Source organism: Peromyscus eremicus, unplaced genomic scaffold (assembly GCF_949786415.1).
Source record: "Peromyscus eremicus unplaced genomic scaffold, PerEre_H2_v1 PerEre#2#unplaced_3282, whole genome shotgun sequence".
NCBI classification, from domain to species: Eukaryota; Metazoa; Chordata; class Mammalia; order Rodentia; family Cricetidae; genus Peromyscus; species Peromyscus eremicus.
In genome coordinates, this window is record NW_026737516.1 from 618 (window position 1) to 19203 (window position 18586).

The 18586-nt window shown below is 49.2% G+C and overlaps 1 protein-coding gene across 1 annotated transcript in view; it reads right to left on the reverse strand.

The window, feature by feature from the left end:
- Window positions 1-964: 964 nt before the first annotated feature.
- LOC131902149 (stimulated by retinoic acid gene 6 protein-like) overlaps window positions 965-18586 on the reverse strand; it is a gene marked incomplete at its 3' end in the record, with an annotated part of 36348 nt that continues 18726 nt past the window's right edge. The window contains exons 6-15 of the mRNA XM_059253178.1: window positions 18021-18066; window positions 15540-15668; window positions 15169-15239; window positions 13908-14019; window positions 10151-10304; window positions 6707-6782; window positions 3196-3277; window positions 2949-2997; window positions 2375-2492; window positions 965-1084 (exon numbers count right to left, since the gene is read on the reverse strand). Of these exons, the coding sequence (XP_059109161.1) occupies window positions 965-1084; window positions 2375-2492; window positions 2949-2997; window positions 3196-3277; window positions 6707-6782; window positions 10151-10304; window positions 13908-14019; window positions 15169-15239; window positions 15540-15668; window positions 18021-18066 (957 nt within the window). The remainder of the gene's footprint in view (window positions 1085-2374; window positions 2493-2948; window positions 2998-3195; window positions 3278-6706; window positions 6783-10150; window positions 10305-13907; window positions 14020-15168; window positions 15240-15539; window positions 15669-18020; window positions 18067-18586) is intronic.

An 18586-nucleotide genomic window follows, 5' to 3' on the forward strand; every position in this document is an offset into this window, starting at 1 on the left:
GACAGCCCTGCACACCCACCCCCTCCTCCCTCACCTGTTGTGAACAGCCCTGCACACCCACCTCCTCCTCCTCCTCACCTGTTGTGAATCAGCCCCTGCACACCCACCTCCTCCTCCTCACCTGTTGTGGACAGCCCTGCACACCCACCCCCTCCTCCCTCACCTGTTGTGAACAGCCCTGCACACCCAACCCCTCCTCCCTCACCTGTTGTGAACAGCCCTGCACACCCACCTCCTCCTCCTCCTCACCTGTTGTGAATCAGCCCTGCACACCCACCTCCTCCTCCTCACCTGTTGTGGACAGCCCTGCACACCCACCCCCTCCTCCTCACCTGTTGTGAACAGCCCTGCACACCCACCTCCTCCTCCTCCTCACCTGTTGTGAACAGCCCTGCACACCCACCTCCTCCTCCTCCCTCACCTGTTGTGAACAGCCCTGCACACCCACCCCCTCCTCCTCCTCACCTGTTGTGGACAGTCAGCCCTGCACACCCACCCCCTCCTCCTCCTCACCTGTTGTGGACAGTCAGCCCTGCACACCCACCTCCTCCTCCTCCCTCACCTGTTGTGAACAGCCCTGCACACCCAACCCTCCTCCTCCTCACTTGTTGTGGACAGCCCTGCACACCCACCTCCTCCTCCTCTGCCTCACCTGTTGTGGACAGCCCTGCACACCCACCTCCTCCTCCTCTGCCTCACCTGTTGTGGACAGCCCTGCACACCCACCTCCTCCTCCTCACCTGTTGTGAACAGCCCTGCACACCCACCTCCTCCTCCCTCACCTGTTGTGAATCAGCCCTGCACACTCACCTCCTCCTCCTCCGCCTCACCTGTTGTGGACAGCCCTGCACACCCACCCCCTCCTCCCTCACCTGTTGTGGACAGCCCTGCACACCCATCCCCTCCTCCTCCTCCTCACCTGTTGTGGAGAGCCCTGCACACCCACCCCCTCCTCTGCCCTCACCTGTTGTGGAGAGCCAGGGGCTTCTGCTTGTCTGCTGTGCCCAGCTTGGGCTGCAGGAAGAATCTGCCAGCGATCCACACCTGCACGATCATGAGGCCCACGACTACAGATAGGGTGAGGCTGAAACACAGGGCAGGTCCACCCTGAGGTGGTCTAGTCTACTGTTCCAGGCCCTTCTCTGATACATAGTGAGGAGGGAGAGGGAGAGAGACAGAGATACAGAGACACAGAGAAACAGAGAGAGGGAGAGAGAGAGACAGAAACAGAGACAGGGACAGAGAGACAGAGAGAGACAGAGAAACAGATAGAGGGAGACAGAGGGAGGGAGAGAGAGAAGAGACAGAGAAAGAGATAGAAACGGAGAGGCAGGGAGACAAAGAGACAGAGACAGGGAGACAAAGAAAGAGATAGAAGGAGACAGAGGGAGGGAGAGAGAGACACAGAGGGTGAGAGAGACACACACACACACACAGAGGTGGGGGAGAGGGAGGGAGAGAGAGAGAGAGAGAGAGAGAGAGAGAGAGAGAGAGAGAGAGCACCCAGAAGAGCAGCAGTAGAACTGAGCTTTGACCCCGCCCACGCCCATGCCTATGGTGCACATGAGCAATAAAAAAAAAGAAAAAAAGACCCACAAAGGGGATGTGCCCCCCAGGGCCACATGCTGATTCTCCAGCTCCAGATCATAGCCCATGGCTCCCCATTATGCCCCTTTTTGCTAAGGGTGGCAGTGGCGTGGCAGTCTTCAGAACAACACAGCCAAGTCCATGCGACCCTTTCACACAGAGAACGGAAGCAGAGAACGCGTGTGAGAAGAGGCCAGAGAGCAGACAGGCAAGGCACTGCAGGGGCATGGGGGGCGCTGGGCAAACATGGAGTCAAGCTGTCCAGAGCAGCAGTCCTCGAGGGTGCCACGTGCTGAAGTGACATGGGTGGCAGTATGGTGTGGTGACTGAAGGGAGCGTGCGCTTCAGCCTGCCCTTCTCCCTGAGCATAGCTCCTACCCTTCTAGCACTTGTCTCTTGGTGGCATCAAGCTCCCAGAGCTGTTATGAAGAAGAGCATGTCAAGTGCTCCACCATCAGCCTGTCACTGTCTCCAGAGAGTGAGTGAGGCTCTGGGAAGGGCAGGAACTTTACCCCGGGCAACACAACACATCAGATAGCTTACCCATGGTTCCTGCTCCTTCCTTCCTGCTGTCCTGCCTCTTACTTCAACCCCCTACAACTTATTTCCTTGTTGAAAAATGGGATTCTATGCGTCATACACATGATTGTGAAGGCCCCATGGAATGATGGGAGAGGAAGGTTTTTGAAAACATAAGATTCCCTCCCTGTGAGGGTCATCGGAACGAGACCTTAGGCCCAGGGCTGGGTCCCCAGCATCAGTAAGAAGTCATCTACTCAGCACTTACACCCCAAGGCCAAGCCCTCGAAGCATCTCCAGACCTTGGTGGTGGAGGATGGGCAGCACCAGACTGTACATGAGCATCACACCACAGAGGCTCTGGACCACATGGATGATGAGGTAGCCTGGAGATGAAACAGAGGGGATCACGAGGGCTCCCTCTTGGCCCATTCCCATACTCCCCTCTGCAGGCAGACCTGACTATGCCCCCTCTTCCACCAGAGGCACTTGGCACATTTGCTGCCACTGTTTCTTCTGCCTACCATGATTTCCCTGTCTTCCTGCTTGCCTGGCACTCTGCCAGATGCAGTTCAAAGGCCAACTCCCCTAGAAGTCCCTAGAGTCCTGAGCTGGTGTGAGGGCCATTTCCTCCTCTGCTCCGTGGTGCCCAGCAAAGGCAGCCAGTGAGATGAGGGCAGACGGGAGATGACACATGGTGTTTCTCCACCATTCTCCAGACTCCTCAAAGTTAGAAGCTCTGGCTGCCTCTCCAGCCTTTCCATGTCTCTCCTCACAGCTGGGGCTCTGTAGGTGCTCAGGGAACATGTGCTGGACTCCATGGGTCCTGGGGTGGCACTTACCCCAGAGGATGTAGGCTATTTGCCAGCCAGAGTACCTTGCAATGGCCACCTGAGGGTTAGAAGAAAAACAGGGGTCTCCGTAGGATGAGAGCTCCCTTCCCTCCAAGCCTTGTACCCAGGACCCCGTATCTGATCTGAGGGTCACTCATAAACCAAAGCAGGCTCTTCACGTGGCTGCATCTGGGGACAGAGGCCTGGGCTTCTCTGGGGTCCTGTCAGGTGTGGCTCAGCTCCCCTACAGACTCACCACACTCGCTGCTGAGGAGGGACTCTGGAACTTCTGAGGGAGGAAGTCCTTGTCTCCAGCCCACAGCCTCTTCATGTGCTTTCTGTGGAAGAGGAAAAGCAGGTGACACTCATGATCATGGCACTTTCTGTAGCATCAGAGCTCAATGGAAAGGCCCATGGAGGCCTATCGCAGTGGGCGTCGACTGTAGCTCCTGGCGAAGTGCTGATCTCTCTTCAGCATCCTCAAGGTTACTACAGTTCATAAACATAAGACATACTGACCAAGTCATGACAACAATTGAATCTGATAGAGGAGATTATATTTGTTTTCATTCTGCTTTCTATACTTACTCTGTTATGGTGAATGCATATTGCTTAATAATATTGTTTAAACAGTTAACACCAGGAAGTCAGTTTTGTTGATAGCTGAACCTTATAGCAACCTAAAGAAAAACCAAGGATGGGATAGATGGTGTGGCAGGTAAAAGCGCTTGCTGCAGAGCCCAATACCGGAGTTCAACCCCAGGACCCACATGGTAGGAGAGAGCCAACTCCCGCAAGCTGTCCTCAGACCTCCACACATGCCATGGCACATGCACCCCCCTGCACACATCAGACACTTGTGCAGAGCCCAATACCGGAGTTCAACCCCAGGACCCACATGGTAGGAGAGAGCCAACTCCTGCAAGCTGTCCTCAGACCCCCACACACACATCAGACACACACCCACGCATACAATAATAATGCATTTTTTATTGTGTGTGGGGTTTTTGTTTGTTTTGAGACAGGGTCTCTACATAGCCCTAACTGTACTGGAACTCACTATGTGGACTAGAGTAGTCTAGAACTCACAGAGATCTGCTTAACTCTGCCTCCTGAGTGCTGGGATTAAAGACATGTGCCACCATGCCCAGCCCAATAATACATTTTTTTTTTTTTTTTTTTGGTTTTTCGAGACAGGGTTTCTCTGTGTAGCTTTGCGCCTTTCCTGAAACTCACTTAGTAGCCCAGGCTGGCCTCGAACTCACAGAGATCCGCCTGGCTCTGCCTCCCGAGTGCTGGGATTAAAGGTGTGTGCCACCACCGCCCGGCCCAATAATACATTTTTAAACAGAAACAATTTAAAGAGGCAACAACCCCTTATAGAATCCCGCCCCCACCACTCCATTTTCCACATCCCTGTCCAGTTCCTGGTCTATATGTGAAGGCTGGGTTGGCAGTGTTCTGTTCCTAGGCCACACTCCCATTTGTGGGATTCTTTCTTTCTCTTTTTTTCTTTCTTTCTTTTTCTTTTCTTCCTTCCTTCCTTTCTTTTTCACTTTGTACTCAATCTCTAGTATTTTTCCTGGATGAATTCTACTTTTCATGATCACTAAAATGGAAATTCTTAAAATGACAGGAAAAAACGTAGCTCTCAACCCCTACTCCCAGGGAACTGAGCAGGTTCTCTCCCACAGCCTTCCGGCTCTTGCCCATCACTTAGTCTCAGCCACCTGAGCATCTGAAGCACTCTCTCCCTGGAAACCCACTGCCACGCCAGCCAGAGAATCAGCCTCACAGCAGACCCAGCTTTCCTCCCTCCTGTGGATGCTGTCAGCCCTCTGTCCTTCTGTCCATCTCCATTCCTTCATGTTAGCCCCAATACCCAGAAACAAGTTTCTACTTGAAACCCTTAGTGGTTATACCTCGAAGGGACTCAGAAGCACTCCCTACCACACAACCCACAGCCATCACACTCTCCTAAGATCCAGAGAGGACGCAGAAACCAAGGAAGGGAAACCTACCTGACGAAGACCAGACCAGATATTAACACAGAATTACTATCATCTCAAACCCAGATGCCTGGATGCCAGCATAAAGACACAACCAATAACTGTTGGAGAATATTATTTTAAGGTGTGTTACTTTTGTTTATGTTGCATTTGTTTAACTCTGTACAGCTGTGTTACGGTGCCTGTCTAAAACATCTGATGGTCTAATAAAGATCTGAATGGTCAACGGCGAGGCAGGAGAAAGGATAGGTGGGGCTGGCAGGCAGAGAGAAGAAATAGAAGGAGAAATCTGGGAGAAAAAAATCAATGAATGAGAGAGGAAGGGGGAGGACTTTGGGGGCCAGCTACTCAGCTATACAGCCAGCAACAGGGTAAGAAGGAAAGAAAAGGTATACAGGAATAGAGAAAGATAAAAGCCCCGAGGCAAAAGATAGACAGGATAATTTAAAGTTAAGAAAAGCTGACAAGAAACAAGCCAAGCTAAGGCCAGGCATTTATAAGTAAGAATAAGCCTCCATGTGTGGTTTATTTGGTAGCTGGGTGGCGGCCCCCCAAAAAGAGTAAAAGAAAATCCAACAACAAATAACAATCAGGACAATATGTCTCTACTGGAGCCCAGCAGCCCTCCTATAGTAGGCCCTGAGAGATCCAATATAGTTGAAGCACAAGACAAGGACTTCAAAGTGTCTTTTATAAACATGATCAGGGACTTTAAGGAGAATATGAATAAATCCACTAATGAAATTCATGAAAACCCAAACAAACAGTGGAATGAAATGAAAGAAACTGTTCAAGACATGAAAGTGAAAATGGAATCAATAAAGAAAACCCAAACTGATAGAAAAACTGGAAATGAAAAATATAGGAACTCAAACAGGAACCTCAGAGGCAAGCTTCTCCAACAGAATACAAGAGATGGGAGAGAAAATCTCAGGCATTGAAGACAAAATAGAAGAAATTGATACCTTGGGTCAAAGAAAAATGTTAAATCTAAAAAAATCCCAGGCACAAAACATCCAGGAAATCTGAGATACTATGAAAAGACCAAATCTACAAATAATAAAAACCAAGGAAGAAACCCATGCCAAAAGTCACAGAGAATATTTTCAACAACAACAACAAAAAAAGCATAAAATAAAATTTCCCTAATCTAAAGAAAGAAGTGCCTATCAAGATACAAGAAGTATAAAGAGACAGAGACAGAGACACCCAGAGAGACACAGAGAGCAAGCATGAGCATGTGTCCTCGTCCTGCATTGCTGTTTTTGAGGTAGATGCTCCCAGGCCTTGTGACCCCACTGATGACTCCTTGAGCTGAGTGTACCTGCTGGGAACCTGGTGTTATCAGCCCTTAACAGCAGAACAGATCTGACACCCAGCAATGAGAATGCACAAGAAACACGCAGGTCTCTGGGTATCGGGAGGACCTGCCCCTCTGCTCAAGTGCTCGGACATGTCATTTAATCTTGTTGAGTCTCAGCTTCATCAACTGTAAGCATTGAGAGGAAAATACTCAGCTCCCAAGGCTGGGGTGAAGTTGAGGTGAGGACTCTAAGTTTAAGGGTAGATCATTATAGATGCCCAGCCTGTTAAGCTTATATTCTTCCCAACAAAAGGTGCATTTGACCATACCTGGCCCTTATATTCACTTCTTAGTGCCACACTAAGCCATGCAGGTACTGGTCAGAAATTCTGGGTAAAGAATGTCATGCATACTTTTGGCTGAAGTCCTACAAATGACTCCTAGAATTTTCTTACCTGTAACAGGCCAAAATGTGGAAGAGGTAGCTGACGCACGTGAGGGAGGCAGGGAAAATGGTCACCACCCAGGCTCCTGAAATATGAAAGGTAACAGGAGAGGGCTTGGAAAACGCACCTGAGGTGGACTTGCAGAGAGCAGATCCTCATCAGAAAGGTGTGGGTAAAACTACTACACTCTCCTTCACCTCATTCTCTGTGGGCGAGCCTGTGCTCGGTTTAGTCACACATCCCCAGGATAGTTGATTGCCTGCATGGTCTTCTGAAACCTTTGATACTAATATGTTCCAACTACATTCAATTAAGGTTGGGAGAAGTATGTGTTGTTCTCCGATCAACAGTAGGCCCCATCCAGGAAAAGGCAGGTAATAGCTGACTTCTAATTGCAACTTTTGGAAAGGGGATAGGGTAGGAGTACATTGGTCCCAAGAATAGCTGGAATCAACAGGTTGTAGCATCCACCTTCCATCGGGTTTTGTTATTTATGCTCTGTCTTGGTTACTTTTCAGTTGCTGTAACAAAATACCCTGGCAAATGCTGTTTAAGGAAGGGAGGGTTTTCCTGGTTCACAGTTCTAAGGTACGGTCAGGCTGGGGGAGTTACAGTAGCAGGAGCTTGAGGCAGCTGGTCACACAGCATTTGCTGCTGGGAAGCAGAGGGAGGAGAGGGACCCCTGAGGGCACCAGGCACACAGGGCACACATGTACCTAAAGTAATAATAAATAAAAAATTTTTTTAAAAAAATGGGTGCTGCTAAAATGTAAGTATAATGTGCTCTTTGAGTGTGGAGCTCAAGGACTCACCATACTGAACATAAATCTGCATTAAAGATTCATTCACGGCCACAGTAAAACACAGCAATATGAAAGGATCGGCTGTTGCCTGAGTGTTCACTTATAAGGTGACTTTCTGTGACCACAGAGCTATAAGAAAGTAATTCACACCAAAGATGGCCCCTTCTGGCTCTGATGTTCTCCCAGGTCAATCTTAATGGGAAGAAAATCACTTGCCACAGGTGTCTCATGACTTAAGGGACTGTGGTGTTTGAATGAGGCTGTCCCCCAAAGGGTCAGATGTTGGAATACTTTGGTCCCCAGTTGGTGGCGCTGTTTGGGAAAGTTGAGGAGATGAGGTATTGGAGGTGTGTCACTGCAGGCCGACTTTCAGAGTTTAAAAGCTCTTGTTTGTGATTCAAGATGGGAACTCTCAACGTCTCAGTTCTGCTCCAACCTACCTTCCTGCCACAATGGACTCTTACCCTTCTGGAACCATAGCCCCATGAAGCCCTCTATAAGTTGCCTTGGTCATGGTGTTTTATCACTTCGATAGAAAGGGAACTAATACAGGGATATTTGGTGGGTTAGGATCATAAAACATCAGCGCCATAAAATCTTTTGGAAACCATTATGCTGTCTGTCTAAGTCCCATTTTACAGATGAGACCAAGCTGCATGTGTGCATGTGCGAGTGAGCAAGCGAGCACACACACCCAGAGTACAACTTTCAGGAGTTGGTTGCATGGACATGTGCATGTGTAGGGGAGGGCAGAGGTCAACCTTGAATATTGTTCCTCAGGAATTGCCCACATTGGTTTTATTGTTGTTGTTTGAGGCAAGATCTCTCACGGGGACCTAGAGCTTGGGCTGGCTGATCAGCAAGCCCTAGGGATCTCCCTGTCTCCATGTCCCGAGTCCTAGGATTACAAGCACATTCCATCGTGTCCATTTTTTGTGTGGGAACTCAGATTGTCCTACTTGCACAGTAAGCACACTACTCACTGTGGTGGCTGGAATAAGAATGGCCCCCATAGGCTCATATGTTTGAATGCTCAGTCATCAGAGTGGCACTACTTGGGAGGGATTAGAAGGTATGACCTTGGAGTAGACAAGGCCTTGTTGGAGGAAGTGTGTCACTGTGGAGGTGGACTTTGAGGTTTCAAAAGCCCAAGCCAGGCCCAGTATCTCTCTCTTCCTGCTGCCTGTGGATCCAGATGTAGATCGCTCAGCTACTTCTCCAGCACCATATCTGCCTGTATGCCTCCATGCTTCCTGCCATGATGTTAATGGACTAGACCTCCAAAACTGTAAGCCAGCCCCAATTAATTGCTTTCCTTTATGCGTTGCCATGATCATGGTGTCTCTTCACAGCAATAAAACTTTGATTAAGATAGTCATTAGTCATCTCCCAGGCACAGGCATTTATCCAGACATCTTGTCCATGGTTTTTTTCTCATCTAGAAGATAGTGGACATGTCCTCTCTCCAAGGAAGGTGGACATATCGTTAGGATATGCTGTTTTCTGGGAAAACCTCTGTCATAAAGTACCTTTCCTGTGACAGGGTCTCAAATAGACAGTCCCCCAAAGGAAGACACACAAATGCCCAGTATATATATAGAAAAAAATGAGAAAATGTTCATTATTCATCTTCAGGGGATGCCAATTAAAAACACAATGAAAAATCACTTCACAGCTGTTGAGATCATGGTGGGGAGGCATGGCAGCAGGCAGGCATGGTGGCTGTAGAGGCCACTGAGTGCTCACATCTCCAATAACCAGCAGGAAGAAGAGAACAACCGGAACTTTGCAGTGGATCTTTACACTCTCAGAGTCCTCCTCCATCAAGGCACACCTCCTAGGCTTTCTGAAACCTAACCACCAGCTGGGAACCAAATGTTCATAGACAGGAGCTTATGAGGGGTTGTCATTCAAACCACCACAGCACGTCTGCGGAGGTTGTCTTGATCGCACTCATTGAGGTAGGAAGATCTGCCCACTGTGGGTAGCACCATACCCAGGTCCCGGACTGTTTAAATGGAGAAAGGGAGCCGAGCACAGAATGCACTTGCCTCGCTCTGACTCCTGACAGGGGGTATGATGTGACCCACTGCTTCAAGCTCCTGCGCTTGGATTTCCGTGTGGGACGGACTGTGCCTTGAACTGTGAGCCAGAATAAATCTCTCCCTTAGAAGACTTTTGTAAGAGTCGTTTATCACCACAACGGGAAAGGAAACTAAAACAACTTCTTAAAATGAGAAATGTCTAAGGTAGTGGTTCCCATCCTTCCTGACGCTGTGACCCTTTAATACGGTTTCTCATGTTGTGGTGATCACCAAACATAAAAGTATTTTCATCGCTACTTCATAACTGTAAGTTTGCTGCTGTTAGAAATCATAATGTAAATCTCTGTGTTTTCCAATGGTCTTAGGCGACCCCTATAAAAGGGTTGTTCAACCTCTAAGGGTCATGACCCACAGGTTGAGAACCTCTGTTTTATGGGGCACATGCAGTTCAACCCCAAATGGTTTTTAATAAAATGAACTGTCTTGAGCTCTCTGTCCTTAGTCAACCCAGGAAGGCACAGGTTAACTCTAACACAAAAGAAATCCAGGCACCCTGGTCAGGCAATTTCAATGTTACATGGACGATGGGGAGTGGATGGCTTTACCTTTAGAGACGCTGATCAGTTCTTTCACCTGTAGGATGACGGGGGTCAAGGTCCCCGTCTCATTCATGTGGTTGAGGTAGCTCTGCAGCCTGTCTTCAAATATATCCAGCTCGTCTCTCACAAGTAGAAACACACAGAACTCCATGACGATGAACTGGGAATGCAGAGCACAGGCATCAAAGTCTCCCAAGACCAGCTCAGTGTAGGAACAAACAGATTTCTTTGGGGCTTGAGGCCAGCCTCTTACAGGCAGCCAGAACTCTTGAAAATGACCACACACAAAGCTTGTCTTTCATACATAATGACTAAAAGAGCACTTGAAAGATAATGGAATCTCATGATGGAGGAGTGACCCTAGGGGCAAGACCAGCCACATCTCCATGGCTCCCTTCACTAATGTAAACTGGAGAGGGTAGTCCACATGACAGCAACCCTTGCCCACTGTCCTGTCTGCCCACCACCACACTGTTGCTTCTCTGGTTCCTGCCACCTTCCTTCTCCACCAACCAAATCTTGCTTGATTTTCAGAGTGGAGTGCAAGCCGGGCAGTGGTGGCACACGCCTTTAATCCCAGCACTCGGGAGGCCGAGGCAGGCAGATCTCTGTGAGTTCGAGGCCAGCCTGGTCTACAGAGTGAGATCCAGGACAACTAGGACTGTTACACAGAGAAACCGTGTCTCAAACAGAAGAAAGAAAAAAGAAAAAAAGAAAAGAGTAGAGTGCAAATGTCACCGTCATCAGGCAGTTTCTTAGTCCAGAATAACTCACTGAATTTCAGAACACTGTCACCAGGCCCTTTTCTCTCCTTCCATGCCTTACTCCTTCTCTTGGACCCACAGCTTCTCCTGGACTAGGACTATGCTGAGTCATTGCTCTGCCCTCTCCTAGCTCTTAACACAGTGCTTACTATACAGTAGATGCTCAATAAATTCTTAAGACACACCATAACACCAAGCCAAGTGAGTTAATCAACGCTGCAGAGAGCTCCAGTTGTCCTTTTAAATCCATCCTCTGGGGAGTGAGGAGATGGCTCAGAGGATGAGGGCTTGCAGAGCAAGCATGAAGGACCTGAGTTTGATCCCCAGCACCCCCATACAAAGTCCAGTGTGGTGGATGTGCTTGTAACCCCAGAGCTGGGGAGGCAGAGAAAGGCAGATCCCAGGAGGGCTGTGACACACCCTTGCCCCAGCTGAGCCTAATCAGTGATCTCCAGGTCCCAACGGGAGACACTGTCTCAAAAAAACAAGGTTGGGGGGGTGCCTTGGGAGATGGCTCAGGGGATAAAGCACTTGTAATAAAATCATGAGGATCAGAGTTCAGATCCCCAGCATCCATATAAAAGTCTGGTGCATGGCAGCCGCTTGTAATCACATTGCTAGGGAGTAGAGCCAGAGGATTCCCACAACGAACTGGCTAGCTAGAGTACCGACGTTGCCGAACTCTGGGTTTAGGAAAAGACCCCGCCTAATGAAAGAAATGGAGATAACTGAGGAAGACACCTCATGTCAACCTCTGGCCTCCACATGTACATGCACGTGCACACACAAACACACACACACACACACACACACACACACACACGCACGCACGCACGCACGCACGCGCACACACACACACCCATGTATCCCACACACATATACACAAATGCAAAAGAAAAAAATGATGACTCTGAGGAGCAACACCCAAGATTGATCTTTGGGCTCCATACATGTGGGGACACACACACACACACACACACACACACACACGCATTTATATGAACAAGTACAGTAAATTAATTAATTTAAAAAATCTTTAAGCCTTCTGGACTGATTTCCCAGCCTCCCTATGTCAGGTGTGGCACACGACCCCATGTGGACAATGGAAGAGAAGCAGAAGAGGCAGGTGGTTCTTCTAAACCTTGTTCAGAAAAACCTTCTACAAGCATCTTGCCATTTTCCCTCCATGCTGCTGACTAGGTGGCCTTGAGGTCCTAGGTATGGGGCGGCACATGATAGAAGATTTGGGGTGCCTTAAAGATTGCAAGGAAGAGAGCTGCCTCCCCTACCTGCACATGCCCTCAGCACTGGGGTGGGGGTGGGGAGGACAAACATGTATAGTGACAAGTCACTGGCATTTGAAAGGTGTGCTTTGAATGTGATTGAACCCATAGCTCATAGGGAGCAGCACTATTAGGAGGTGTGGCCTTGTTGGAGTAGGTGTGGCTTTGTTGGAAGAAGTATGACCCTGTTGGAAGAAGTCTGTCTGAATTCACTGCCTGTTGCCTGCAGATCAAGATGTAGAACTCTCAGCTCCTTCTCTAGTACCATGTCTGCTGCATGTTGCCATGCTTCCTGCCATGATGACAATGGACTGAACCTCTTAAACTGTAAGCCAGCCACAATTAAATGTTTTCTTTTATAAGAGTTGCCATGGTCATGGTGTCTCTTTACAGCAATAGGAACCCTAACTAAGATAAATGGCATCGGAACTTCGGTATAACCTAATTAATGCATTCCCTTAAAACTTTAACCACAGATTTACTCTAAAGAAACACCATCCCCCTGCCTTAAAAACAAGCAAAGATAACTAGGCTTTACTGTCTGCATTCTGCATATTACAGCTGCCTTTGACTCAGCCATTTGACTTCCAACGACTTAGACCATGACCATCGTTTTGATTTTATATCTGATAAAACACTGAAGAGAGAATTATATCAACATTGAAAACATTTTCTTGAGAAAAAAAGCAAATGAATGATATTTCAGTCTTGATCAATAGGGTAAACCAATTCTACTTGTCCACTTTCATCTTTAATTTACTGAAATTATTTTTATGAGAATTAATTACCTGCTGGGCAGTGGTGGTGCACGACTTTAAACTCAGCACTCAGGAAGCAGAGGCAGGCGGATCTCTGAGTTTGAGGCCAGTCTGGTCTACAGGGTGAGTTCCAGGACAGCCAGGGCCACATAGAGAAATCCTGTCTCAGAGGAAAAAAAAAAACAAAAAACAAAGGGAGAGATAACCAATTACTTTATATTTAAATGACTTAATTCTTCACAGTATAACTTACTATCTATAATTGTACATTTTCTTTGGAGATAATTTCTATCAACTTTCCTGGGTCAATTTTGCATATTAAATAATATCAACCATATTTTTCCTTATCAACTGTTAATCAATGCTAATTTTTTAGCAACTCTTTTTATATTTTAATGATTTATTTTCTCTTTCTGTACATTGGTGTTTTGCCTACATGTGTGTCTGTGTGAGGGTGTCGCATCCTTTGGAACTGGAGCTATAGACAGTTGTGAGCTGCCATGGGGGTGCTGGGAATTGAACCCAAGTCCTCTGGAAGAGCAGCTGGTTCTCTTAACCACTGAGCCATCTCTCCAGCCCCATCAATGCTAAATTTTATCACATGGATTTTCTTTTAGACGTAGTCTCACTATGAAGCCCTGGTTAGCCTGGAATCATATAGAATAGTTAGCCTTGAACTAAGAGATCCACCTATCTCTGTCTCCCGTGTGCTGGGATCAAAGGCGCAAGCCACCACCAGTTTTATTTGTCCTGGATAACTGTCCTGTGACTGTCACCGTCTGGGTGAAGGGTCCTTGCAGGTAAAATGGTAGGCTGAAGCCCGGTACCTCCTCAACTCACCACATTCTATTCTGACCCAAACTTCAGGCACAGGCTGCTTGTCCCAAAGACTGGGTGACCGCAGCCCGGACACTTCTCCGTTTACAGAACAGGAAAGGATTTCCATGGAGCTACTTACAAGGTACAGGCAGATGAATGCCAGCACGAGGGTCCCAATCATCCTGCTGGGGAACTGGAAGCAGGGGTCCCACTCATACACCCTGGCTTGAAACCAAGACTTCTCTTCTTCTCTGTGAATGAACGGACACCAGAAAAGGAACTCTGGGAGTTTCCACCACTTCTCACCTTCCCTTGTCCTTAAGGACAAAGAATGGAGGGATTTTTTCCAGGGGAGGGGGGAAGGGGGAGGTCGGGAGGCAACCCACAGAAACCCCAACTTCTCTTGCAGCTTGAGGCTCTGACTAGGTTCTGGTCACCCTGAGTGTGACGTGGGACTTAGGGGAGACTTCCCAGGTGGAACTAACACAGACATAAGCCCCTTTTGCTTGGTCTTGTTTTCTTCTGCCCTGGAAAATGCAGACTAGTGGCTGGTCCAGGCTGGCGCTTCAGCAACCACGCTGGACCATGAGGCAACACTGAGGAGGAGAAGTCTACACTAAGATACTGGAACAGAAACACAGGTGGCTTGTGGGCCGACATCATGGGCAGTGTGGGGCCACTATGGGCTGCTCACCTCCAGAGTTCTTATATGTAAGAAAATAACACATCTGGGTTTTGTTAATGCCAGTATTATTTCAAATATTTTGATACAGGTCTCCAAAGCTAATTCTCATTACAGTAGGAACTTTGACGCTGTGTGACCTGGGACAAGATACATCCCATCTCTGGGATCTCCCCAGTATGAACAGTGGCTGAGGCAGAGGTGGGCTGGAGGACTATCTCAGAAGCTCTGGTGAGAAGATGATTACCCCCACCCTGGATCTTACTTGTTAGGTGAGGCTGTCACTACTCCCTGTCCCAAGAAGTGAGACAAGAAGCATGTAACTCAGGCTCGCCAATCTCTGTAGGCCAATCATCTAGACACAGCAATTATTTTTCAGCTGGAATTTGATCCAGTGGAATATACTCAAATGACTTATTTTAAAAATGGAAAGTGAAATGTCTCTTTCCTCTTGGAGACTGTAGTGCAGAGAAACCTACCCAGTGTGAGGCCCAGACAGTTAAGAGCTCTAGGAAGACGTAGTTCTGAGGTCGTCTCTTAAGGCCCCTGGTCCAGTATGCCTGGCAGATTCCCTCTCGTCTTTTGAGAGTCCTGGGCCTCCCATTTCCCTCCCTGATGTTGTCCGCTTTGGGTTGGTTCCTGCTATCTCCACAATCCCAGGGTCTGTCCGATGGGCCAGGCTCGAACAGCAGGGGTGAAGGGGCAGAGGAGCACTTACTGCGGGCGGGGCTTTCTCAGGAGCCGCTTCACATGCTCTGCCTGGTGGGCCTCCAACACTGACTTCTCTTCCTGCGAGGAAGGAGGGGATGTTCTGGCTCACAGGTACTTGCTAGGGTTTGGTCTCTTAAGGGGTCATCGCCATGGAGGCCAGGATTTAGATTCAAGCTTTGCCATCCCAGCACCTGGCATCCCTCGGGGCAGGTTTCAACTTTGTCAGGCTCCAGCTTTCCCTGATAGGTCAGAGGTCTGGCCCTTCTCAACTCTCCTAGCCCAGGCTGGGCCAGCCACTGCTCTGAGAAGCTGTCTCCCTCACCAGAGAGGCTGTGCAGAAGCAGTAACAGAGCCCACCTCCCCCTCTTGGGAACTCACTGCCTCTGGCTCCAGGCCCAGGCGGATTGGCAGAGCCTTAAGGAACATGTACAGGAAGCGACCAAGCAGGAAACCCAGGCACAGCAGTGAGGGCCAGTAGAAAATGAGGGTCTCGAACCTTCCTAGAAACTGCAACAGAAACAGAGGTGGGGTGGGGGATTAGCAGGCTGAGGTATGACTGGGAGGGACTACATCAATGAAGACATGGTCAGGACTGTCTGTCCAGAGGCTCCCGCCAGGATCCACCTTCCCTGAACAACTAAAGCAGTGACCAATCCTTCCTCTACATTGTCAGCCAATCACTGACTGTGTCCTCTCCACCACATAGCTGACCAATCCCTCTTCGCTTTCCCTACATGGTCAGCCAATCTCTGACTGCCCCCTCTTCCCGCCATATAGCTGACCAATCCCTCCTCTCTGCCCCTACATGGTCAGCCAATCCCTGCTCCCCCTCCCTACATGGTCAGCCAATCCCTGCTCCCCCTCCCTACATGGTCAGCCAATCCCTGCTCCCCCTCCCTACATAGTCAGCCAATCCCTGCTCCCCCTCCCTACATGGTCAGCCAATCCCTACTCCCCCTCCCTACATGGTCAGTCAATCTCTGTTCCCAGTACATGGTCAGAAGAAAAATAGATTTGGAGTCCAGCAACCCCCGATGGAAAACCTTGAGCCCTTTTAGTTCATGAAAACAGCTTGTTTTGTTTGTTTTAATCTAAGAAAGTAAATGTCCCTTTTGGGAAACAGAGACTGGAATACAGGGGTGAGGAGGTAGACGGAAGGAAGAAAGGGGGTGGGGAGGGGAGAAATAGAACAGAGAGAGATGAAGGAAGGGAGCGGGACAGCAGTGGAGATTGAAAGGGAAGAGGGAGGTGGAGAGCAACAGGTTTCTCAGGGGAGAGCTTTCAACCTTTTTAAAATGCCTTTTTAAAAAAAAAACTGCTTTCAAACGCTAGTGGGACTCAGCTTTCACAATGTACTGGTTGGTTTTATGTTTTGTCACATTCTGGGGGCCTAGTTCCCCCAGGGAACTGGGGTTTGGTGCTGTGATGTAAGGATGCGGGATAGAGTGGCCCTGAGATGGAGGTGTCACAGTTTCCTTCTCCAATCCACGCTGGCTTGCCATGTGACCACGGCCAGCATTTTCCTGTTTCTCCTCCGTGTCTGTATGGACACTGGAACTTAGCACATGGCAGTTCAGAATGGAAGAGTCTGAATTAGAAGATCCTACCCTTTCCCTAAGCAGCCCGAAACATTTGGAACTTCAAACACACCTCTGGGAGACTGAGAGGTCAAGGAGGGGCCGAAGGGAGGCTGTGACCCAGAATCCAGGCCCTGCAGTCAGTGGTAAAGAAGTACCCCTGGGCAGAGGTTTGCCCGGTGTGCCCAGGCCCGAGAAGAGATGTGGAGGGAATGCCCAGCCGCTCGGTCTCACTTTTCTAGTAGGCTCTGCGCCTCACATCTCTTTATCACAAGCATCTAATAGTTACTGTTAAATCCTGGGAAGGGTGTAAGGCCTGGGTTCTAGGTCTAGATAACCTCCCTGACTCCCCCAGACCTTCCAGGAACCCTTCTAAGGGCAGCGTGACACCTGGAAGACCATGAGCAGAAAGGGCAGACAGGAAACAAGCCACTTGCTGATGGTGAAAGCCTTTACTTTGGGGAAACCTGCAGAGAGGAGGCCTCATCAGGGCCCACTGTCTGCTTACAAGCTGGGATAGTTAGGGCAGAAAGGGCAGGATCGAGGAAGGAGGTTAAAAAGCATCTGGCTTTGGCCCCAAGTTGGCCATTGCTAGGGGTAACCAGTGAGTGGTCAGTTAAAGAGTGTCCACAGATGACAAGCACCTTTCCTGGCTGGCCATTACTGAGGTCCACGGTACAGGGAAGGTAAAAATCTAGAGAAATGCGTTCAATTACTGCTAGAAACCAAGTTATGGCAGCACCCAGAATTGACACAGGGTAACCAAAGGAAGCTTTTGCAGAACAGGGTGGACCTGGCTAATAGGATCCTCTTCAGTTTGCTCCTTTTCTGGGTTTGGAGAACCAGCCTGCAACTTTCACTAACTCTGGGAAGCGCAGCAGGTGGTCCTGCTGGAAAACTTCCCCTGTCTGATTCTTTGATTTTACGGCGAGAGAAGCTGGGACCGAGTCGGGTGGAGAGGGGCCTTGACATTGGCTGGGCCCGGCCTCAGCTCCCAGCTCTGCTGACTCCTGTGACTTACTCGGCAAAGTTGGCACAATCTCTTCACCTCTAAAGTAGGTTTGATGAGCTGCCTTGAGGACCGAATGAGACAATGTCTGCCGGTGACCAGCGGGGCAGTGAATGAAAGGTACTACACAAACAGAAGCCGGGGGAGCTATACCCACTCCCCTCCCCCACAGGTGGGGAAAACGAAGCCCGGGGAAGGCTTGTCTGAGCTCACAGAGCTGGGTGGCCCTGAGGTGGTGACTGAACATTCTGAGTGAGGTCAGCAGGGACTTACCTGCCCATGGGGACACTGTGAGATCTGAAGAATGGTGAGCACAAACCTGCAGGACAGAAGCAGGTTAGGGTCGGTCAGCTTCCGTCCCAGCACAACCCAGAGCAACCTGGTGAACACAGCCCACATCCTGCCTGCTACCCCTGGGAGGACCATGTTTGTGCCTAGCTGAGCACTCACTGCATTTGCTGGGCCTGCCCTAATGGGGGGACACATCTTGGAGTCCTTGTGGACCAAGGAGGAAGACAGAAGATGTTCTTCTTCTCCCCCTCTAGCATTCAAGGAAGCGGAAGTCCAAGGCCAGCAAGGGATTTACCCAAGCCATGTACAGACACATGGAGCCAGGGCAAGGTCTTAGGTTTCCTGGCTGTGACTAAGACTCTTGCGGAATGGAGGATTAGGTGGGTGGGTGGGGGAAAGGGAGCAAGGGGTGAGTCTCAGAGACTTAGGAGTGGGACTGTTTCAAGACAGGTTGCTCAGTTGACAGAAGTTCCCTGGTGCCAGCTCTGCACAAGTATGTAGTGCTGAATGAGCCAAGCATCGACCCAGGTGGGAGGAAGGTGCCCTAC